We start from the raw sequence: 25,535 nt of genomic DNA on the forward strand, positions 1-25,535 counted from the left end.
ACTAATCCCAGCAGGACTCTTGCACCATCCAGAGATGCACTCATCAGGGAAAGCAGTGTAGCAGAACTGAGTTTCAAGTAAATTTGACCTCATGAAGGATGCCAGACTAAAAGCTCTGAAAAATAACTACCTATTTTTATTCACAGAACTGGTATGACATGAAGGACAACAGCAGGAAAAACTTTCTTGCCATCCTGCTACTCTGATGAAGCAATTTAAAGACACCTCTATTCATTCTCCTTTTCCTTCTCTCTGCTTCTCCCATTGTGACCTTTTTAGCTTATGTCTCTCTCCTGGCTCCAAAATCACCACCAGCCACTAGCTCCCTAGGACAGCAACTTTTCCCGATGCCCTTTCAAGAACCCTATAGCACTCTGTCTGCTCTCTGCAGGGCCACAAGCAGAGCCGTCATTGGACCTGTCAGCACCCAGCTTCATGTCACAGTCCACTGCAGACACTGATCAAAGTCAGTTAGTAAGAAAATATGTGGGAGCTAGATTAGAGCTTAATGGCTACATAGCAAGGGGCTTGCATGGCTTGCCTGGAATGCGCTTCTTAGGTAAAGAGTACAAAGCAGCTAGGTATATTTTCATTTCCTTCAGGCAAACCCTGCCACGGACACCTTTTCCACAGAGTTACTTGGGAGGTGAAAAGCAGGAAGAGAAGGTGGTTAATGGGAAGGATACTAAAAGGGACTATGTTAGGTTGCGTGACAAACAGTTTGACTCCATGCACACAAAGGAGCGCAGACGAACAGCAGATGGGGCAACCAGACCAGCACCCTCTCTCAGCATACAACATACATGTGTGCTGTATACAGGTGTGTATGTGCCTATGGAGTACACGTGCTCAGCCTCACTGGTTGGACTTGTGGGTATGGAGCTGCAGCAGCCTTCCTGTAAGGCTGCTGGCTTCGGCACCTCGTAACAGGCAACCTGGCTCAGCACAAGACCTCTGGAGTGTATGAGGAGAGAAGGGAGAGGGGGGGAGAGGAGTTCAGTATTTTTGATATGAGAAGTAAGAATGGGTAGGAGGACGAAGTAGTGAAAAGGCAGGAGAGAGGCAGTATGTTTTGTCCCTTTAGTCCTGGAATAAACTGGCAAAGGTCCAGCACACAAGGAAGTGCAGGCCAACAGGAAAGGATGGTTTGAAGAGCAAGCCTGATGTGCCACAAAGGTATGTTGTCAGCTTGGAGGTGTAGCCAGGAAGTTGCCAGAAGACACAGGAGATGACAAACCAGCTTTACAGTAGTGCAAGCCAGCCTGGTCACAGCGGCTTGGCTAGAGATGCTTTGCAGCATGAAACTAAGAGTGGGAAACATGCACTGCTGTATACAGTGTTGCTGACATACAGAAGGTTTCTGGTTACTTTTTAGTGGGGGCTGTTGTCATGGGACAAGGGGTAATGGTTTTAAACTAAAAGAAGGTAGATTCAGACTAGATATGAGGAAGAAATGTTTTACAATGAGGGTGGTGAGGCATGGGAATGGGTTGCCCAGAGAGGTGGTAGATGCCCAATCCCTGGAAACATTCAAGACCAGGTTGGGTTGGGCTCTGAGCAACCTGATGTAGTTGAAGATGTCCCTGCTCATGGCAGAGGGGCTGGACTACATGACCTTTAAAGGTCCCCTCCAACCCAAACCATTTGGTGATTCAATGATTCTGTGATTATCCACACAGGAGATACAGGGCAGGAAGCAAGTGTGCAGGCTTCCTCAGACTACCACCTTTAAGCCTGAGAAGCAGTCTAGTTCAAACTCCATTGTAATATGGGCTTCCGTGATGAAGAGGACAAGAAGAGGACAATTAGTACATATTGTATTGGTTTTAAATAATGTAGACACCTGTTGACTGGCCTTGGGCCAATACTCTACATTTGCTTCACGCAGGCTTTTGAACTACAATCTAGACCATGCGTGCAACAAGAGCCTGGAGAAAAAAGGCATTGGATCCCATTATCTTCAGCCTTTCAGATCTCTGATCATGTTTTGCTTTCCATTTCAACTCTAAGAAATATAAATATTTAACAGGAAAAAAAAAAAAAGAAAAAAAAAAGGAGCAGTAGAGAGTAATCTTTCCCTCATCCATTTTAGTACAGTGCCATGGAATTACCCCCCCAGCATTCACCCATCTCCTCTTAAATATGTATTTGCCTAATATTCCCAGTTGCATTCTTTCAAATCTGCTTTCATCTTTGCTTTTCAGAAGACCAGATGCCTGTTTCCTGTTTTTTGGAGGGTATAAGTTATTTTAAAAGCATGGCAATTTTCCCAGCTGAAAAGAGCCTTGGCAACATTTTTTTAATGCAGATTGACTCATGAATACTCTTTACTAAAGTAATTGTACTATACAGTTATTATTATCTTAGTTCAGCTGCATTTCGACATCGAGGGGAAAAGAGCTGTCAGATTTTTCGATATGAAAATTAGATTAGATTGCTGTGCATTCTGTCAGATCTGACAATGAGAATTAAAGCAAAATAATGTTTCATGAGGAAAACGGCAATAAACACTGGTTTTCCACCCAAGATAAAGAGCCATTCTTTTTTTTTAAACCTGGGGAGAAAGCAGAAGATATTAGATAAAACCACAATTTCAATTATTGAATTTAGGTAGAAATTGTAAAGAGAATTGTTAGCATAATACTCTCTCAGCTCCTCAAGAAAACTTGTGACAGAAGATGCATAATGAAATTCACTGAGGAAAGATGAACGGGAGGGAGATCATGATAATTTACCATCAGCTATTGACTAGTAACCTGAAAATATGCTAATTTCCTAACAAACTGAGTTTTGAACATCTGGTGAAAAGAAGACAAGAAAACATTTAAACGTATTAGAGTATTCTGGCTGCTTGTCTCAAGTCTTGCTCTGGAAACCAATGATGCTAACTTGTTGAATCAGGTACTATCTAAGGACAGGAGGACAGTGAGGCAAAGCCATGTAGGAGAAATTAACACCACCAGGTTTTAGCAGGTAATGGTAAGAAAGATGCCTATTTTGGTTCTCTAATGATCTGTAAACATATTTGCCATCTCTTACTGACCAGAACTGCAGCAATTGTTGGGGAATTTTTAGATACCCCTTGAGGCGAATTAAACATGCATTTGTGCTTAATTAAATTTAAAAAAAAAGAAAAATTTCCTGAACAATGCATTAGGCAGAGTCCTACCGCCATAAGTGGTTCTACAAGCAATCTGCAAAGATCGTCACGAGCCCATTCCTGACATACACTGGCACCAGCACCAATCCTGTGAGTGGCTGCATGGGCACCTCAGCCCAGCCGTGGGTCCATCCCTCAGCTGAGCTCTGGTGCCCAAAGGTGGCCCCCGAGCACTCACATTGCAGGACAGCTACAAGACAAAACTGTGGCTGTTTCTTATCTCACCACCAAGGGAAACTTCACTCCCTTACAGGGAGTAGTTGGTCTATGGCATTCTGGCTTCCAGCCAGTTTAACCCCTCCCACAGTTGGGCCTTCTTGCCCTCCATGACAGATCATTCCTTGGTCACAAATTACCACTGCTGAGCAGCTACAATTTGAATTTCCCCTTCACTGTCCCTGGACATGATGGTTTCCTTTTTCCCTTTCCTCCACCCATCTCCCAGGTCTGCCTCCACTCCCACAAAGAAAACTGCACGTGTATCACCAAGGCCAGATGTTGCCTAAGCTCAATGCCCTGGGAGCTAAGGACAAGGGAAAACAAAGCTGGCAGCAGCGTGAAAACAGTGACCTGAGATCTGTGGTTGCATATGATTTAGGAGAAATATAGAATCGATGAAAACCTGGAATAGTCAGATTAACAAGGCAGCAATAGGTGGTAAAGACATTTGTAGATGCATCATCAAAATCTTTTTATGGCAGGAAATAATCAAAGTGTTCGTGAAAAATGATCAGTTTCAAATAATATTATGCAAAAGAATGGCTGGAAAAAGCATCAAAATGGCTAAAACAATCACTTAATATTTCCCTAAGGAAAATATATAATAAAACAAATTTGAGTAAATTTTCAGGAAAAAAAAAAAGCTTTTCTATTTAAAATTCATAATTTGTCATAATTCCATACCGGTTTGAAAAACTTACTCATAGTGAAAATGTTGTCTGAAATTCCAATTCTAAAATAAAATTTTTATTATTCAAACTTAAATTTTCATTAAAATGCCAACATTTTTCCCAATTTGAAACTTATTTTTAATATAAAAAATGTTCAATATTTGATCATTTATTCAATTTTTTTAATGGAAATATTTTTGAAAAATTACACTTTATCATGGAAAGAACAATGTTTAAATGAGTTTAATTTTTAGTAATAGCCATTTTGCAGGTGGTTTTGGACCGGAAACCACTTCTAATGATTTCAAAAGGAGCTGTGGGCTTAATCCTAATGTCAGCAAAAAGTTTTTTAACTGACACAGATATACAAATTTGATTAAACTTAAAAAGTGGCCATTAATTTTCCTATCTTGCATCACATTTTTTTTCACTTTATTTGGTTATAAATATAAATCTTCCTTTGTAAGCAATTTTAAATTCACAGAAGTTATTTCTACAGAAAGCTTATGCATTTTACAAGTCCAGGAGAGAATTTGTGTCTTTCTGTGGTGTTCACGTCCTCTGGAGTCAGTGGAAAAAATTCCCTTTACTACCTCTCTGAAGGTTTTCTCTTATTTACTATCTATTCATCATGTAATCTCTGTTCTCTGTATAGTCCTACTCAGCCCACACCCTTATTCAATAGGATTTATTCCTATCTTTCAGATGCACTTGCTCCTCCTCCCCTTTCACAGGACCTGTCAGTCTATACCCATGTATTGCCTCTCTCCTTATCATTCCACACAAGCCTGTTGGGACAGGGAGCGTTCTGTGTATTCACATGCTGCCTGGCACAATGGGCACCTGATCTATGCCTAAACCTTGTATAATACTGCAGTACAATTAACATATGTAAACATGTTTTGACAACCAAAGCATTATCTAGGTACGTTAAAAGCTCCACATCAGTGCATAAATACCCCTGTATGGCTGTACCTGTTCTGAAAATGACCCACTTTACACCCACATCAGTGCAAAAGAGTGGGAAAGAAGAACCTGCATTAGCCCACACCAAGGGTTATCTTAGCTAAACACACAGAAGGAATGAAACTGATAATCCCCCTGTTTCATATTAAAAAATATCCTTCCATCAACTAATATTTTGGTCTCTTTATACCAAGTTGACACTGGGTCTGGGATACCTGAAAACACAAGAAAAATGATAGCTACATAAATAATGGGTGTTTGTAATAGCCTTAGATCCCACAGACCGTGTCTTCAGTAACTTATCTGCCATTCTCCACACTTGCAGGGCCACACAAAATCTGGCAGATCCCTTTTGCTTAACTGGTCAATAATTAACTTTCATTGAACTTCTACATTTAAACCTATGTACAAAAAGCACAATCTTTCTCCTTTGTACATATGCATATATGAGGAGGATGTAGATGCATGCATAATACAGTCTGCTCAACTATTCTTCTAACACTTCTCCATCAGACTCATCTTGCTTAGACAGTCAGTGGAGCATTTGCTTATGTGCTTCATTGTTTATTCTGAGATACTTGGTCTGAGACAACAAACTCCCCAAATGCCAGCAGAGTTTCCTACTATCACCTCCACTCCATAGGCTAAACTTTGGGATCTGCATTTGCCCTTTGGAAAAACAATTATTATCCCCTTGTCGTGGTTCAACCCCAGCCAGCAACTAAGCACCACGCAGCCACTCACTCACTTCCTCCCCCTCCCCCCCAACCCAGTAGGATGGGGGAGAAAATCGGGAAAAGAAGTAAAATTCATGGGTTGAGATAAGGACGGTTTAATAGAACAGAAAAGAAGAAACAAATAATGGTAAAGTTAACACTAATAAAATGACAACAGTAGTAGTAAAAGGATTGGAATGTACAAATGATGTGCAGGGCAACTGCTCACCACCCGCCGATCGACACCCAGCTAGTCCCCAAGCAGCAATTCCCCCCACCCCCACTCCCCCCAGTTTATACACTAGATGTGATGTCACATGGTATGGAATACCCAGTTTGGGTCAGCTGCCCTGGCTGTGTCCTGTGCCAACTTCTTGTGCCCCCCTGCAGCCTTCTCTCTGGCTGGGCTTGAGAAGCTGAAAAATCCTTGACTATAGTCTAAACACTATTGAGTACCAACTGAAAACATCAGTGTTATCAACATTCTTTGCATACTGAACTCAAAACATTGCACCGTACCAGCTACTAGGAAGACAATTAGCTATCCCAGCTGAAACCAGGACACCCCTAGACTATCCTACTAAACTTTAGATTTATCAATAGCTCCTTCTCCACTTGACAGGGTATACTATATACCTTTTCATACATCCCTTTATAGAGATCTTGTATCAGAAAGCTGGTGGATATAATTAGACTTCATTTAAGATAAACATGAAAAATCTCCAAACCAAAACACTAATAACCACAAAACCTTTCTTTATGATGAACAGAGATGGTCATATACAACACAGATCCAACCAGAAAGCTAGCTGGTATGGACAGCAGGATGTTATTATATTGATTGAAGGGAGAGAAAGCAGCAAAAGCAGAACAGAAACAACAAAAAAAGCAGAAAGGAATCTCCACTAACCACACAATCCCAAGAAAAATCTAAAAGGGGCAGTGTCTAAAAGGTAGGACTAGGCAGAACTTCCTGCACCTGGGTCTGTATCCATGCCCCTGCCTCACACTGGCATTGTGGTGGAATGAGTGCTGCAAACACACTATTCCTCCCTTACTCTATATTTGGCACAGACAGAAAACACAACACGTGGGATATAACAGAGTCCTGCTGCAGCCTGGCCCGGTTCTCGCTCTGCATGATCAAGTACTGAGGCAGTACTGAGGAAACACAAAGGTGCTTTACTACAGACATAAAGTGAAGTGCTGGCCACAAGAAGGCTTGTATATGTGATTATTGATTTCTACGGTGCTCAGGGAAACAGGACTTTATATGCATTTCTGTCAATAAATATGACTGTACTGTTTACAATTAGGCATGAAAAGCCACATACCACAGTCACAGTGATTCCTACCATATGTATATGAGAAGTGAAAGAGTAACACTCACTGCAACAGATTTGCATAGTAAATAACTTTCAGTAGCCAATGTAGCTTAACATGAAATATTATTGCTAACAAAGCTTGTATTTTTATGACCCTGACTCTTGGGTTGCGTTTTTTTGACTCAGATTCTTGGTTTGCAGAGATACAAAGACATCACTGGCCTAATCACTCAAATAACCTTACAGATCCTTTCCAGAATGACCACCTATGGCACTCTATGTATAATACACATCCTGTCATCCTGTTGCCTGTGAAATCTTAGTGTCCCACTTAAATGCAGTTATGTTCCAAGGTTAATGCTAATTCCCTTTCCATTCTCCCTGGAAATATTTCTCAAATACGTCTTAACTTTCTTGCAAAGATTTTGCATGTGATTTGTACAGCTGCAACATTCCTCTAAGAAATCAATAGCCGTAATTCCATCCACTCCCTGTTCCCAGCCTCCCAACTGTTTTGCGTTTGGGAATACACACATTTTTTCACTTCCTCACCCAGGGCATCTCTCAACACAGATTTTCTATTTTGTAGCAAATTCCGTAAGTTTAGCATTTTTCTTCTTCCAAAACAAAACAAAACATAGACTTTTCCTGTTATGCAATAAACACAGACATTACGTAGCAATGTAGACTTCTTAAAAGAGCTATTATATTCCCTGTATGGAAATACAAACAATATATTTACATTTACAATTGGAAACATACAACTGTTTTTTGCAAAAAGGTTGCCGTCAATGTTTTGCCATATTTAAATGCTTATTTTCATGTTCTCTTTTCCTTTACAGAAATCAAAGCTCTTACTAAAAATTTTCCTTTAAAAGTTTCATCAATATTGGCATGCTTCTGTGAATATTTTTTCTTCCATGCATCCATAAATACTGAAGGAATCAAATTCCACATGAAATTTCCAATCCACTTTCCTCCACTCCTAGCCTACACAAGCTTTCCAAAACGATTGTGCCAGACAGACATAAAAACATTTTCTAAAAGTGTTGTGACCATGCCTACATTCTTAAATGTTGTTACCTTGTAAAAGTTAAAACCTCCAAGACAACAGAAACTGGAATTCTAGAATTCAGTTATAACTTTGTGAACTCTATTCATGATAGGGCTACAGTAAGTATTTATACAGCAGTTTGATTACTATAGAGTCTAACGTTTGATGGGGTAAGAGTAGTGAGAACCCATGCACGCAAGGATTTATAAAGACTGCATTTGCCATTTTTTTCTGTATCTCTCAATAGTTCTGCCTGACTCAGCTCTGTCTGGAATCCCTAACGGTGGAATACAAACAATAACTATAACCATATTATTCTTCTATAAATCCTTCAAGACACTGCAATCAAATCAAACATTTAGAGCAGCATTCCTGTCAAAGAGTGTGTAATGTCAGAAATCAAACTAGCAAAATACTGTGTTATCTAAACAAATTATCATATATCTATTGTATTAACAAGGTCTGGACAAGCACAACATCAGTGAAGTTTTGGCTGTTCAAAAAGCAGATGTGTGGAAAATATGTCCTTGCCAAATATACTGTGATATATTGTGTTTCTTCAACTTCTGACATCTGAAGCTTTTTGACAACTTTTATTATTAGTGTACTGCTCACTGTAAACAGCACCATGGTATAAAGAAAACACCATATAATTCATTGGCTAAATGTAAGAAGAATAAATGACTGGTTCTGTATATCTCTAACAAAGACATGAATATAGAGTAATTAAAATAAACAATCACAGCACAACTCTTAACACTGATCTGTCTTAATCTATTTTTAACATTTGTCAAGCATCTGACACTGTTGGCGTGAGCAATTCATGCAGCCTGATAATCATCTACATGCTACCAAGTGACCAGATTTTTTGTCAGGAATGGAGGAAATTTTTACCTAATGAGTATTAGGCCATGCAATATATATTTAGAAAGAATAAAATGCATATTTTGGGATACCTAGTATCACTTACACATTCTTTAGAGAAGAAAGCTAGCTTTCATATGATTTTTGTAATTTTGTTTGTCTTGCTGAAACTCGGTGGGAAGAGTACCAGAGTGTAATTTCAGAAACATTTAGCAGAATTCTAAATGCAACATGTTTAAAAAAAAAAAAATCAAGATGAGCAAAAATTACTATACTTCAGCAGAAGCAAATAACAAATCATATTTCTTGTTCAATAACAGTATAAATCACTCCATGTAGTGCCTTAAGAATAAAATAACTTGCTCTTCTTTATTTTTCTTTTATGATACACATTCTATTTGCACACAGGAGAAAAAAGTACAGAAGTAGTTTAAAAAGTATAAACAATTTGACTCTTCAAATCATAAATGTGCACTTACCCTTGAGTGCTCTTTCCTTAACTTCTAGAAGTGGGCCAGGCCTGTGGTTTGACTCTGTGTTACAAGACAAAAGACATTTAATTTACGCATGTTGTTTCAGAGCCGAGAAGCTAGCTGAAAGCTTCAGTGTTGTTTTGCTAGTGTGACCTTAGCATAGCAAGTCTGATCACAGAACAGTTTGACTTTTAAGAGAGACTATTTCGTTACATGCAGCAGATGGCTCTTCCTGGGAACACCTCAGCCAGAGCAAGCGGGAGAGAGCGCGAGCGTTGGCAGTGATGACAGGGTACATCCTACTTCCATAGAAGTCCAAGGGAATTTCCTCACGGCCTTGAGAGAGGAAGTGTTGGCCTTAGCTCTTCATAATAAAGCACTGGGTTGTTTTTTAAAGCACATGTTTAAGCATGCTTAACTGCTTTGCTAGACACATTGGGAATTTCTTACTTGCTTGAAGTTAAAGCACACAAAAGTTCTGCTGAACGTGAGAAAATCTGCAATCCCTAAAAAGTAGGTTGAGGACACCAAAGGTGGATAGTGAACTTTTAACAATCACTACATAAAAAATTCACCTAACAATTCACATTCCTCAAAGACAAATAAGTGTATCCTGAAGTAAGAAAGTATTCCCACTCCTGTTACGCAAGAAGCCAAGTCTCACACAGGAGGAACTTGAATGAATCGCACAAACCTCTCTGAGCTCAAGGGATCTAGAAAAGGCTGAAAAGCAGGTTTTGTGCCAATTTTTTTTCTTGAGCATTTTGCTGAAAGCACAGCTAAAAATAGTTATGAGATACTACCGTGCTAAATACTTCTTGCTCGCAGCATTATCTAGACTCAGATAAGGAAACTGGTGTGTCCAGCAAAAAATATACAACCACCCTCATTCAGGAATAGCAGCAGGGATATCTATGTTTTATATAATAGCCTAATAGTCAAAATAATCCCCAAAGAAATGAGAGACCAGGATTTAAAACCATATTCAACCTGAGATAATTTAACTGTTTGACATTGTAGGAAGACACCCAACAAGCACAGACCATAGGCTGAGGTGAGTAAAAGGCTCCTGCCTGATTCTCTACGTTAAATCATACACAGCTGTGGATAACTACATATCATCAGGAAGCCAAAGTCACTGTCTTACCTGTATCCATTTTGCCATGCAGATTGGTTTTGCACCTAAATTAGGAGAAATAACCTATTGGTTGAGGATACAGGAAAAAGCGTCTCAACGCAATATCTTCAAGTTAAGTCTAACTAAATGGCTTGTTTTTCAGAGATTCTGGCCCCACATATGTCCGGAGAGATACTGTACTGTCATCTGCTCTGCAAGCAGATGTGTAAAGCCTGTTTTGACTAGTGCAATACAACACATGAGACAACACTCTACTGAACAGCAATGCTTATAGTTTGGTCTCAATGCTGTGCTACTGCAGCTACCTGACTTCCAGCTTGCTTGCTGGGAAGGCACGGCAAGCTTGCAGTCACACAAAAAAATACTTCAGAAATACAGGCAGCCACATTTGAATGACTGGATCAGTGATTAAAAATGTTAGTAAAATTACTTTCTAAGGCACTTTCAGTCCACTTTGAGCAAGCTGTAATTCCATAAAGATGGGAATTCCCCTTAGATCATGGCCACGCTCTTCTGTCCATTAACAGTGATGGAGAGCGTTCAAGGAAACATCTGTCCTTGGGAGACTCTTCCCAAGCAGTACCTCCTCTGCCTTGCTAAAAGACACATAAGATGCCTGACCCCTTAAGCTGGGCACCTGCTTATCCGGGAACTGACAGGAGACTGTGGCGAAAGTATGTGTCACAGAGAAGAGTCCATGGCTGTGTCAGCTGCAGTTAGCTAAAGCTAATTCTCCTCAAAGCGAGACCCCTGTCCCCAGCGTTGTGCTATTTTTGCCTGGTTTACCTGCCTGCCAGACTACTTTCCCTCTAGACAGGAGAGCTGCTCTCCGGCCACGTCTGGCCTTCTCAGCGCCAGACGCCCGCACTGGCAGCAGGTCTCTGCCTCAAAAAGTCAGACGCTCGAACTGGTAAACATTTCAAAACTGGTAAAACAAAACCCCGACCGGTTCCCTCACGCTGTCAGCAGCGCCAGAGCGCGTACTCCCGAGCCGAGGGAAGTCCTTCCCCTTACCGAAGGGCCACAGGCCTCCCAGGCACGGACATGGCCGAGAGTCCCCTCAGGGAAGGGCGCGAAGCCGCGCCGCGCGCGAGGGCAGCAGCCCCGCCGTGCCTGAGGCGAGGCCCGCCGCACCGCTCCGCGCCGCCCTGTGCGGCTGCGCCCGGCGCGTCCTTCCGGGCCGGAGCGCCGCCCCGGGCGGGCCGCGGCTCCCAGTCGCTGGGGAGGCAGGAGGGCGGCGATGTCGGAGCCGGTGCGGAGCACGCCGGGGTCCCTGCCCCTCAGCCGCCTGGCGGAGCCGCTGCTCCGGAGGCTCAGCGAGCTGCTGGACCGGGCAGCGCCCGGCAAAGGCTGGCGGGACCTGGCGCAGCGAGCGGGGAGCCGCGGCAGAGTCCGGCTGAGGTGAGGGCGGCCTGCGGGAGCGGGCGGGGAGCGCGGCAGCCGGCACGGGAGGCTGAGGGGGCGGCCCGCGGCCCTGGGCTGCGCGGCGGGAGGGGGCTTCGGCGGGAGTCTCGGCCGGGGTCGGGGGGCTGGCGGGGGGCCGGCTGCTGCGGCGGGGAAGCCGCGGGGCTCAGGTGGCGCAGCCCCGGGCAGAGCAGAGGCTGAGGCCGTGGTGCCGCCGCGGGGTCGGGGGCTGGGGAGGCGCCGGCGCCAGGGTCCCTCCCGGAGCCTTCTTCCCTGAGGCCGCGCTCTAGCACGCCCGTTGCTGAGAGCACACGGGTTCGTGAGCGACGCGGCCGACGAGTGGTATCGGTCTCGAAGTCAGCGGAGGGGCAGCGAGGGTGAAGCAGGTGTGGGTTCGTCTTTGCTTGCCAGCTCCTCGGTAAGTTTGTACTCGAGCGAAGAACAGCAGCTGAATGCTGCAGTTGTTTCTTTGCTGCCTCTGCCTGAGTTGCCCAGCCTGTGGTGGCTGTACCGTCCCTCTCCGCGAACCCATACCTCATTCATACAAAGGAAGGGAGCATCCCCTAACCGAAGCTGGGGCAGGTAGGATTGAGGACGTGTAGCCCACCTCTAGGAGATGTTTGCTTAGTCTCACATGAGGGCTTCCAGCGGAGAAGTAACAGGGTGCAAGCAGTGTGGTTTTTTGCTTTGCCCCCTTTGTGGTTGGAAAGCATCCCCTTGTACCTCACCTGACTCTCCTCAGCACGGATGCAGCCAACTGCTTGCCCTAGGCAGGGAACACGGAAAATGTGGGTTGGCTGTTCCCTATAGTTCGTCTTGCCTATATTAGGGTAAACGCATTCATTTTCTTCAACTCTTTCTTCCTAGGTCACATTCTCTAGATTGCTTCTTGATCATTTTACTTCCTGTGGCTTTTCAAGATTTTGTTTAGAGGGTAATATCTCAAAAAAATGAGGCATTTCAAGTGCAGCGCTGAATGTATGTTATGAAGATGTGTCCTTTCTCTATTACGACTGTATTAATATAGGGAAACAGAACCTGAGGGCTACAGTGTGACCCCTCTGTAGGGCCTGTTGCTATGTTTGTCTCTCTGTATCACCCAGTAAAATACTACAAAAGTCTATGTGATGAGCAAAAATATCTTGCCTCCAGGTTTGCATGGCACTGTGATTTAATGAAAGAAACACCAATGAATCTTTTTAGTGGGAATATATCAACTTGTGTTCCCTTTCCATAGCTGTATTCATTTCCTTATTATCTGTGTTATTTTAATCAGCTGTGATTGAAAGTGCATGAAGACGTAACACCAGAATTTAAAACTATGCATGTTTATACCTTGAGATGAACTTACTGGAGCAGTTAACTGCACTGTAGCAGTAGATGTGTGTATCAGTTAAGCTGCAGCAGTCGCTTGTTTTAACAACTACTCTGAAAATCAAGGTCTTCCTGGACTTTCAAGTTAGATTCTGACTCACTCTTTACTGCTTCTGAATTAGGCACATGAAAATGAAAGATGCTGTACTTGTTTTTCTGCTGAGACTTTAAATAGTAAAAATTAGAGGATTTCTTAATACATTTGGTCAGAATTGTTAGGTACAAGCATCTCTTGTTTTCTAGAATGCAAGTCACTATTACCACTTTCTATCTGTGGAGGTGTCACTGTATAACCTCAGAACTCCTGCAACTTGAAGAAAATATGTCCAAATCAGCTAGGAATTTCCCATCTCTATTTTTTTGTTTTAATTTGTTTGCTGACAAGTGATTTTTAACTCTGCTCCTTTCTGAGGAAAGAGTACTAAGGTCTATGCCATGTCTTTCTCATATTATTTTGTAGCCCTCTGGATTTAGAACAGTGTTCCCTCAAAGTGCTGGAGCCAGAAGGAAGTCCCAGCTGGAGTCTCCTGAAACTACTGGGAGATCGCGGTTGCACTGTGGTGGAGCTTGTGGAGTTCTTGCAGGCCCTGGAGCATACAGAGGCTCTCCAGTGTCTCAGCCATTCAGGTCAGTTCTGGTTTGTGCTCTCACTGCACCTGTGTGTTTTACACTGGGAACACTGAAGTATTCATTTTCTTCAATAAGTAAAAACATCTTTAGTGTTTGAATTCTAGTAATTGGTATTTGTATGATGATTACCATAGTAATTGGCTCATATGATTTGGAGATTAGAAGTAAGGCAAGTAGATAAGCAGGCTTAATGCAGTATTGTTGTAGACTTGGACTTGGCTGCATGGATGTGACAGGTGCTGTCATTCCCTCTGCTGATTTGGATTCTCTATCAAGCTATGCCTTTGGGAGATGCTTATAGAACTGAAATGGTTGAGTTAGACAAGTAGTGTTCCCAGCCACCTGTTCAGGCTACAGGTTTCACTAACTGCCTTTCATAGCTTACCCTAATTGAAGGGGAAGGGTCCAATTAGTGCCAATTGTGGCCCATATTGGATGCAGTCCAACTTGCTAACTGGACAGAAAAACAGACTAACTTAGGGTAGAACTAGATGATTTTCTACTAACACGTTCAGCTTGCTGCTTCACAAAAAGTCTAGGAAGTGGGGCAGTGCAAAGGGAATGTATGTGTAAGACCATGTAGACCAAGTGCTTCTTGCTACAGTAAAAAACCAGGGCCCTTTTATATGTCCTTCTTCAGGATGTGAAATTTGGCCTACTAGGAAGTTACAAAAGCTTCTCTTCAGAGCGTGAAGTGGAAATTAGACTAGCAAGCTTCTTTTCATACTAATAGCTGTCCTATTTTTTTTGGACAGTGTGAAAAAAGAAACCATGGGCTGAGAACCATTGTTAGGACAACCTTGGAATTTTTCAAGTAAACTACAGTAATGCTTTGCAGCCGTTCAATCTAGTTAAGACTGCTGCTTCTTACTGTACTAGGAGGACTACGTTGTGTTGAATGAGGTGCGATTTGAGTTACACGATAGCTGAAGTATACCACTGCAGGCTTGGCGAGGAGAGGGGAATTGGTGTTATATCAGTGTGAGTGGATTGCGCTTATAGGGGCAAGAGTTGAGGTGGAGGCATATGTGGTAGTATGCTGTCCTGCACTATGAATGCTTGTTCCTTTTTGTTGTTCTCCATATGGTGGTTACTTGGGGAGTATTGAAAACAAGAATGGTCCTGGTTCACATTTGTGCTGCAGAGTGTCTGCACTGAGCCAAAGTGTTGTGCTTGCTTGATCTCCGATCATCTCGAGTATCACCACTGTTGAACTGAGCGTTTGTGTGTGGCTGGCTGTCAGTCAGGTTACATTTTGAAATATGTAATGAAGACTAAATCCTGGGTAAAACAGGAAATTGCTACTAGCAGAATTGTGAGATAGTGGTATCGATTAGGGAACTGGATAGATAGCTTATATATCCTTGTATTGAGCAGAACAAGCCAATAAGTAGACTTTTGTCAAGACCCCTTGGAACTGCAGAGGTGGTCTTGTTATAAATGAGTCTCTTGCAGAACAGTATGATCTGTAATAGAAAGGTTTCACCGTCCTCTAAGGAGGACTGGGTAACTTCATAGCGACTGAGAAACTGGAACCAAGAGAAACCAAAGCGAAGAGTATTTGAAGAAATTTTAAGTCAAAAAGAATTTTAAACTATTTAAAAAGAAGTGGTAGGCCTTGATATTTGCAGTGAGTTTATTTAAATGTTCAGGGGTGGTTGATACTTGAAGTCAAAGTACAAATTCCTAACTGCCCATTTGTTCTCACACACCAAAAAGAGCTTAAGTGTTGCTCAAGTTCCTTTAGGAATTGGATTGTTTAATGTAAGACCTCTATAGCTGTTATCCTGGTTTCTTAGACTGTTTTCTATCAGCTTAGTTGATGTAGTTAAAAAGACACAAACCTTTATGAGCCTATGAGTGTACTGGTTAATGGGTGTACAGTTCTGATGCTTCTTAGTGGTCTGTTTTGGTAGTGATACTACTTCAGGACCTTTATGGCAGAGATCTATTGTTACAAGTTGGGGCATTGCTTTGTTTGCAGCAATATAAAGGATCTCTCGGAGAATCATGGACTCTGAGAATCAAGTTCCAGACCTTGTTTGTATCTCAGAGTTTAGAGACTTGCCTATCACATTGGATTAACTCCATGAAAGATCTTCTTCCTATAAAGACACAAAATAGTAGTAATAATAGTAATAATGACTTTAAAACTTCTCCTTTTTGGTCATGAGAAAGCCTAGGCATCTTGTTCCTTGCGTCATCTCTCTATCTCTTTTCTTCCCTTTTTTTATTTTGTCATGTTGTGAACTTGCTGGAAATGAATGAAATACGATGAGCTTTCTCCCAGGCTAAGTAGGAAAAAAAGGCGTATTAAGCGATTTGTGGTATTACAGTCTAGTCCTTATGCAACCTCACTGACTTGTGGCGGTTGAAACAAGAGCAAAGAGGTGTTTTGCCCTCCAGGCAGGTCTCTTACTGCAGCAGTTTAGGCACTTCAATCTGAATGTGAGTAATTGAGGCTGAGTTTCCAGAAATGACTGAAAATGTTTACCAGTGTGTAAGCTAAGAACGTAACATTAAGATTATAAGTACTTCATTTGCAATGCATGTTTCAAAGTCTGGTAACCATAAATGTCAGTTTGCCATCCTCAATGGTAAAACTTTCCTTTTTCCAAGGAAAATTAAAGAAGTATTTGTGTATTTTTGTAATCATTCAGAAAATTGAGCCAGAAGGTTTTCTTTTTGAACCATTAAATTCTGTGATGCTTGCAGGAAGTAGTTGTGTAGTGTTGAAAGAATCGCAGGAAAATAAATGGAACTGTGAAGAAATTATGAATCAGATTTCTTGGAACTTGTTTGTAATGCTTCTAAGGAGTGCAAAGTACTAATCTTCAGAGAATTTGTTTTTCTCAACTACTTTCTTAAGAGATGTTAGTGATGCAAATCAGGAGAGATTTTTAAAAAAAAAAAGTGGAGGTCTTTGGAAAGAGCAAGTCTTCTTAATTTTTCTGTCCTTTAAATTGAAATAATATAATTCCTGTTTGTCTTGGTTAATGTTAGGTGATTTTGATGCTCGAAAACTGTACTTGACACACTCCCCTTAACTATGAAAAACAGCAGAGGAAGTCTTAAATGAGGAACTGAGGTAGTGATATTCAGGGTTAGGGAAGTTATTTTAGAGAAAGAAAGGTAGGGAATTTTCAAGTCCTGTAGCTACTTTGGAGTAGCTGCGTGTGTGATCGACTACTTCAGAATAAGACTGTGTGTGTAGGAAGTTAATATAGCTCACTTCCCTGCTAGACAAAGATTATGTGATTTCCAAATGTCGTATGTCTCTGTTTCAGTCTGTTGGCCACATGGGTTTCAGCCCATTGATCAAATTGTTATGGTTTCTTACCTCAAACATTCTCTGTTAGGAAAAAGTTCTGATGTGCGGCTAAGCTGTTATTCATGAGGCGGGGGGGTGGGGAGCAGACAAAAAGAAAACTCCTGGCAGAGTGTAATAAGAAGGCTTGTAGCAAATGATAAACTTGAGTCTTGTACCAGGATATTTGTGATCTCTTTGCAGCTACTTCTTTATACAGTGTCTGGTTTACTCTATACTGTTCTGTAAGATTATTCCCCCAGCAATCTGGACTACTGCTTCTGTACCAGACTACACTTTCAGCTTCTGCAATGTGTTTTCATTAAGCTGTAAAGAAGAAACTATGTTTTCCCAAAACAGGGAAATTAGACTGACTCTAAAAAAAAAAAAAAAAAAAAAAAAAAAAAGTTTTAGTATGTATAACTGTTCTGTATCTGATTGTTCATTTCTAAGTGTATTGAAAAGGTGATGAAGTGCCTCTGTATCATTCACTATTTCTGTGCTTTTTCTGTAACTAGTTGTACTGGCCGTAGCTAGGATAGAATTAATTTTCTTCATAGCAGCTCATACGGCGCTGTGTTTTAGATTTTTTGACCAAATCAGTACTGATAACACACCGATGTTCTAGCTTTTGCTGAACAGTGTTTGCACAGCATCAAAGCCTTCTCTGTTTCTCACTCTGCCACCCCAGTGAATAGATTAGGAGTGTGCAATAGGCTGGGAGGGGACACAATTGGACGGATGACCCAAACTAACCAAAGAGATATTCCCTACCATGTAACATCATGCTCAGCAATAAAAGGGGAAGGAGGGAGTTTTGGAGGGCCTAGTCATCTTTTGCTTAGGAACTGGCTGGACATCGATCGGTCTACTGACAGGAAGTGGTGAGTGATTGCCTTTGCATCACTTGTTTTGTTTTCTTTCCTATTCTTCCACTTAACCTTCACTTATTAAACAATTATTATTATTATTGTTTGTTGGTTAGTTTTATTTTGGCCTCCAAGTTTTCTTGTTTTTATTCTTACTTTCCCTCTTCCCCCATCCCACTGGGGGTAAGGGACTGTGTGGTGCTTATCTGCACACTGGGGTTAACCCAAAACACTAGTATTGTAACAACTAGTCATTAATGTGTAGTATTGTTTGTGGTCCCACAGGAGTTGTTAAATGCATTTTACCATCCGTAGCAAATAATGCTTTAAACTAATGATTTTTTTGTTGGCTTATCAGCTCAGTGTTGCTGAACACCTTGGTCATAGGTCCATGTATTTTTTTGACAGCAATGTGAGGTTAAACTTTCTGTTCTGCAGTTGACTTCTCCCCCTGCTCCTCTTCTTCTGGTGACCTTGCTTATACCAGTGGATCTGTTTTTGGGGTCATGCTGTAACAAGATCTCTGGAATGGTCTAGGTTAAGAAAATAACTGGATCATATCAGGCTGGTGTCAGAATTTCACACATGCTATTTCCTGACAGTTAAAATTTGCCATGGAAAGTTTTACCTTGCATATTGGGAAAAGAAAACCCCAGCCCTGCATTCTACAGGAGTCGAAGGCATAAAGCTGAAACCAGTGTTTCAGCTAATGAGGTTGCATGAGGAATAGTAGAAAAATGCGCTATGTTGTAGTTAACTCGTACTGTTTTGATCCATCCCTCAGGCTGTGCGTAATCTTAGGCTGAAGATTAACAGCTCAAAGAAATTGTTTGGAATGAGCAAACACTTAAAACTTGGGAATACCTTTCCTAGAAGCTTTCTGTGATGCCATTGGAAGTATTATTGGCTTTAGTGAGAAGAGAGCAAGAGGGATTGAAGTATCCAAAAATTAAAATGTCTGAATGATCTACTTTGAATCTTCGATAAACTCTGTAGAGTACTGATCAATTTGAGCATGGATTTTGTATAATGGAAGACAATTTTGAATGTCTTAGACTACTTGGAACTGCGCATATATACAGTACAAACAAACAATTTTCAAGTACATTTAATGACAGAAACTTTCTTTGCTCAAAGGACAATTTAAATGCAAATTTAAATTGTGGAATTGTATTTCTTAATAACTTTCCTTTGTGTAAATTCTTTTTTAAAGGTATAAAGATTGTTGTACAGCCAGATTCTCAAGCAGTGCTCTCTGGTCAGGTCGTCAAGCTGTGTTGTTGGGCAACAGGACACCCATTTGTGCATTACCAGTGGTTCAAGCAGGAAAAAGAGGTAGTAGATGATACAGAATATAGGTGTTTTAAATGCTGAAAATAATAGGTAATGATTTTGGATGATTTTTTTTTTAAGTCTGTTACTCTTATTTACAGTAAGAGAAGCTTGCTATGTGTACTAATAAAATAAGGGTTTAAGAAATGCTGCAAAATGACCCTATCAATGTGCTAAAACAATAGGGTGGTTCCTTATTTCAGATGACTTAATCCTTGGAGGCTAATCTTGGAATGTGACAGTAAGGAAACTGTAAGTTTAGTTGTCTCTCATCCTACCAAGAAGTTTAACACAGGCCACTGAGAAACTGCCACAGTGGAACAAATGCCAATCACTGTCAGGTTGGACATATGGAAACTGGTTTCCTGAGAATGGACAGTTGAAGGCCTGAATAGAGTGGTGCCACAGGCTTCTCCAGTAAAATACTGGAATGCATGTGAGCTGGTATCTCTGGAATTTGAATGGCAGCACTTAACGCCCATATTTCTGGTCCTGGTTATCTTTCTACAAGATGAATGCACTTTCTTCATAATGTTTTTTTATTCTAAGTGCTATTTTTAAAAATGCAGTAAGTTATGGTATTTTAATTGCTGTTAGGACTGAAATTTTTAACTCATTTCCTATACCTTTCTAAAAGTTTATCTAGATCATCCAAAACATGGCTTAAAAAATATGATTACAGTAATTTCCTGTTCATTGCAGTTAAAATATAGATGTAGCAAAAAATTATTTTTCTGTGAAAGAATACTACAATTTCCTGGTCATAGTTGAATATATCTTAAGACTAGAGCTGAATATAATACACATGCTGGTTGGAGTAGTGCTTAAGAAATTATTCCAAGTTATTTGTGGAAAAAGGTAAAAATTATTAATTTCAGGAAGAGCTTTTCAGCTGGCTTAAAAGCTCAGAATTGTCGTAAATAGAGGCATATGAGTTATTCTTGGAAGAAAGCCTGTCTCTGAGCTACTAAATACATAGAACAAGACTTTCTCATCTGAAAGTTTCAAGTAAATGAAGGAGTTGAGGCTGGTGTTATGAACATTGAAATAAATATTCTAATGTTTGATCCTGGTTTAGAATAAATCAATCTAAATTTAAATATTTCTTGGTTCACCTGTAATTCAGGTTCCCTATGGTAATTCTCCAGAGCTGGTTTTGAATCCAGTGAATGTAAACGATTCTGGCTTTTACATCTGTCGAGTGAACAGTGAATCTTCCTTTGTGTTCAGTCGGTGGGCACGACTTGAAGTTTGTGATCTCCAGGGTACATCTCATGGTGAGTGGCAAAAACATTGTCTTCTGAAAGTCTGTCTTCCCACTTGTTAGAGGAACTTGGGTCCCTGTTGCTGTCTTGGACAGATATGAAAGAGTGCTGATGAAAAATGTGGTATCCAGTCATTGGGCTCTTGTGCTGGTCACAAAAACAGAAGAGAAATGAAGTTCCACAGTGGTGGATAAGAACAGATAGATGGAAGACATATACAGTCTCAGATCCTTTTAATTCTTAGAGGGTTCTTGGACCAAAAAAGCAGTTCTTTAACTCTCTTGTTGTTTACCTGTTTATCTCTTGTAACTTACTAGTGACTGGACACACAAAGTCTATTCTGAATGTCTGCCCCATGGGCTCTGGCATAATAGTAAGGACTGTTTGTTTCCCCTTTATCTGTGTGCTGGCAGTCTGAGAAGATAGGTACTTGGGTAAAGGAGAATCTAATGAGGTTCTCTGCCTTCCTAGAAAGAAGTCCTACCTTGCCTAGAAGGTCAAAACAGTAAACTTAAGAAAAGCACACGCGTGCTGGAGGCCTGGACACGTTAAAAAACCTGTGGAATGGAAAGAGGGTTAACTGCAATATGAGGAAAACAGGACTGAGGTCTGGAATAAGGTTTGGCAGGGAGTGAAGTGATAGATCTCCCTTCCAGTCATTTTTTCAGATCATAATACGCTATCACAATCTTTGACATGTACCAATCAGGAAAGATAAATTGGTCAAAGCCCAGCACGTTCATTCTTTCTCAGAACATCTGGGGAAAAGAGAAGCTGGTGCTCCATGGCTGTGTATGTTGCAGAATATGTTTGCTAATGCAATCTTTTCAACTTCATATAATCAACTCAGATAGCAGTGAAGACGACATGCCAATAATTTACTGAAATAAACCTATGAGAGGAAGAAACACATGAGTTAAACTGAGTCTCTTTGGTGTGAATTGCATCTTCATGGATTTTATAAATGATCAGCTAACAGTCAAGTGTGTGTTACCCGCGTAAGAAAAGCCATAGTAATTCAACTGTACCAATGTAAGTCCATATGAATTTATGTCACTGGCTTGAAGATACCTCTGCTTCAGTGATGGGTTAATCTCCATCTGCTGCATACATGATGAAAGTATGGAAGTGGCAGAAGTGTGAGAAGAATGGAATAATAGCAGAAAGCAAGTAAGATTAAATAGCTGTCTTCTCAACAGTATCCAGCTAATACTGGAATTTGTTACTAGAACATAAAGAAAATCTTGGAAATTTATTTCTTGGATCTAGTATATTAATACTATGCATTTATTTCCAGTTTCCTGAGGTTGCTGGAGTGGCGTCTTTTTGTTTTCTGGTGTGTGTAGGTTTTTTCGTTTTGTTTTGGGGTTTTTTGGTGTTTTGTGTTTTTTGGTTGGTTTTTTTTTTACAGAATAGTCAGTTGCATTAAATAGGCATTGACTCATGCTCTAAGTCTACCATTTATAAACTTTCTAATTAAATGGCTTGGACTTGCTTGCTATTGGCCCAAAGATGAGTGAGATAGAAATCAACTGCACTGCCTTCAGACTGTGAAGAGTACTTATTTTGTCTTATGTCACAAGTCAAAGGTGTTTTCCACTTGCATCCCACATATAAAAATGATTCATGTCAGGAAAACAGAGAGAACCGACCTTCCAGTAACAGATCAAAAGCTATTGCTATGTCATTTGAGATGACCTTTTTACATCTTGATCTCGAACATACTCTTGGTCACTTTTCTAAGCAATTATTTCTTCTGCTTTTCCTTTGCTCCTATTTCAGGTTCTATTCAGTTAGAAACCTGCAGTTTTAGATCTTGCTGATTGCACCAGGAAGCCAAGATTAATCACCTTGTAATGACTACTTTTAAGAAAAAATTGAGAAAAACAGCAGTATATTGTTTCACACTTGTGGCAAAAGTTTTGGTGACTAAAGGGCAGCAGGTATCCACAGCCTAGTGCCTTGCTTTATGTTCCATGACTCTTGGCCAACCAGGAACCATAATGGAAGTGAATTTTAGAATGTTTAGATCTTGGTGATGGGTAGAATGATGAGGGGCAGGATGGATTGCTCTTTCCTGTGACTTTCCCCCTTAGGGTCCTTACAAAGAAACCTAAAAGGGGTATGTAGTGCTTGCACTGAATAAATGCTTTCCATCTTCTGTAACATTTGGCCTGGGATTACTGGTGTTTCAGTTGAACTACAGGACACTGACAGTACTGTTTCTGCAAATGTTGACTAGGTATGAAATCCTCTATTTCAGCTGCTGGCTGTCTTTTTTTCCTTTTCCTTTTTCCCTTGGTTGCTTTCTTTTTTCAGACACTTTTTTCCTCCTCTTTTCATTGCTTTCTGTTCGATGAGAGCTCGACCATTCTCCATTCTGTAAAAGCTGTCTTTCACAGCTGTCTTGTGAGCTTGTGATGAGTGAGGCAGCCAGACACAATTCTGAAAGATACTGGTACAGGCTAATTAGTGTATTTTGTGAGTGGTACAACAGGCTATACCGACAAGGGCATGGAAATGAGATGGCAGGTAAGGGATCCCACTGGAGACAGAAACCATGTTATCTTTCAATCTTATGTTCTCTTTCACTATCTGTAACTTCTGTGGTCCTTGTCTTAAAAACTAATCCTGTCTAATTTGACTACAACAGCAGTTCATTTCCTTCTTATCTTGCTTCTGTCTTCCTGCCCTAAAGGGAATTCAGTTCTTTACATTTTGTTGAAAGATCATGATATCAAACTGGGACATTGAGAGGGAGGGAGGGCGGAGAGAAGGTTCTGTAAACAGCTGAGTGAAAGGGAGTAAAGTTTATTTTGGTACATAAAAATCTTTTCTATGATAAAACTTATAGAAAACAAAGTTTTTTGTAAGAAAAAAACCAAACCAACAAAGCAACACCATTATAGAAGTTGATAGAGAACACAGTAAGCCAGGGTCTCTGTATTTGAAATGGCATACAGCAGTGGTCATAGAACATGCTCAGGTATCTGTCAGTCTTTTTACCAGTATCAAGTCTGCATTAGGAAATATGGCTTTCTTTTAAAAATGCTAGTCAACATTGATCATAAATATGAAACACCTGTTTGTAAAATCTCTGAAGTACAAATTTATAATGCGCCAAGAAGCTCAGACACTAGTAGAACAGAGATATACATATCATTGTCTCCCTTTATTTTATTATGCAAAAGAAAATGTCATCACCCCCTAATTGTCAGTCATGAATAGCTCTGATGACAAAGCACGTGTCTACATACGTAGCCTAAAAGTAAAGATGAGTGACCTTGCAGCTGAGATAAAAGATCACTGGTGTGACCTTTACAAGTAGGTCTGGCCTTGCTGTAGTATGTGTCAGTTAATCGAACTGTTCAGTACACAGAGATCAGAAACCTTTTCAATGGAGGACTCTGGTATGTGTAGTGGATGTTTTAAAAATTAATTTCAACATTTTGTTTCAATAAAGTTTATCATATATAGAAACTTACGTCGGCTGGACAAGTATTTAATGCATTTAGGGTTTTCTGAAAAGGTCTTTGCCAAAGACATTTCTATGTGGGGACATGTCAGCAGCCGGTGTTTGTTAAAGTGTTTTTAGCTTTGCACTTTTTTGGTATATTTACCATAAGGTTTGATGCTCAGTTTAGAATGAGAAGAATAGGGATATGCTAAAACTAACTGATTTTAAGTTTTAAATTCTTATTCCTGTGTACACACTTGCACACAAGTTGGATCCTCAGTCTGTCCTTCAGTAGCCACTCTTCTTTGTACTTGCTCCTTTCTCTGCAGCCTTTATAATCCTACAGGCAGGAATAAATAATGCAAAGAGTCGTTTGGGTTTTTTTACTTCTGAGGTATATTTACTGTGCATTCCTTTTTGCTTTTCAACTGAAGAACTGGAAAGCCATTTTACTCATTTTTAGCATACTCTTAAAGGCCAGGTAACTTCATTGCTATTAAAAGTCTGTTATAGTTACACAAAGATGCAGCCATATGTCGTCAGTTCTTGTTATCTATATGCAGTTAGATTGTCTCATCCTTTCTTTTCTTTTTTTATTAATTTTTTTTTTAAGGGAGCTTAACTGGTTTGCCTGAAAACAAGTTGCGCATTTGTATTCAGCCTCAGCCACAAAATCTGACAGTGGGGGATGCTTTGGTACTAGAATGTGGAGCTGTTGGAAACCCAATTCCTCATTACCAGTGGTTCAGAAATGGATTTCCCTTGGCAAATGGGAGCAAAAATGTCTACATGGTAAGTTACTGCAAAGTGCCAGCCTTGGGGGACTGATGTGTTTCACTTACCACGTAAAGCTTCCTTGAAGAAAATAACTTCTTCATAGCCTTGATAACCTCTTATGGAAGCGCTCACTAGAAGTTGTTCTCCTCTACTGTTACTCACTTGCCCATACTGTTCTGAGGCTCTGGGGTACATAATTTTGATCTTGAACATGTTTCAGGTGGTGGGATGTAAGGCTATAGCGTATTTTGGATTGGTGTGACGTATTGATGTAACAAAGATTAAATATCAGTAAAAGTGAAAGCTGCTCTTTCTATCTTGCACTGCAAAGCACTCTGATTTGTATGAGCTGTTGCATTCAGTGCTTAATGCATCTCAAGCCTGTGAGGTGGATTTGTATTCTTCAACTGAAAGCATTTCTAGAACGTTGTCGCGTTAAAGAGTGAAGAGGTTTGGCAGAAGATAAACCCCCTTGCATTCCAGCTTATCCTCAGATATCAGAGGGGTTGGGGGTGGCTAGGCTTAGATTCTGAG

General features: G+C 40.7%; 1 protein-coding gene across 6 annotated transcripts in view; it reads left to right on the forward strand.

The window, feature by feature from the left end:
• Positions 1-11,798: 11,798 nt before the first annotated feature.
• MALT1 (MALT1 paracaspase) overlaps positions 11,799-25,535 on the forward strand; it is a 39,877-nt gene continuing 26,140 nt past the window's right edge. For all 6 annotated transcript variants that reach the window (XM_049795525.1, XM_049795526.1, XM_049795528.1 and 3 more), the window contains exons 1-5: positions 11,799-11,987; positions 13,825-13,991; positions 19,384-19,505; positions 20,629-20,779; positions 24,838-25,016. In XM_049795525.1, coding sequence (XP_049651482.1) covers positions 11,827-11,987; positions 13,825-13,991; positions 19,384-19,505; positions 20,629-20,779; positions 24,838-25,016 — 780 coding nt within the window. In that variant the 5' untranslated portion in view covers positions 11,799-11,826. The remainder of the gene's footprint in view (positions 11,988-13,824; positions 13,992-19,383; positions 19,506-20,628; positions 20,780-24,837; positions 25,017-25,535) is intronic.

Source organism: Accipiter gentilis, chromosome Z (assembly GCF_929443795.1).
Source record: "Accipiter gentilis chromosome Z, bAccGen1.1, whole genome shotgun sequence".
Lineage (NCBI taxonomy): Eukaryota > Metazoa > Chordata > Aves > Accipitriformes > Accipitridae > Astur > Astur gentilis.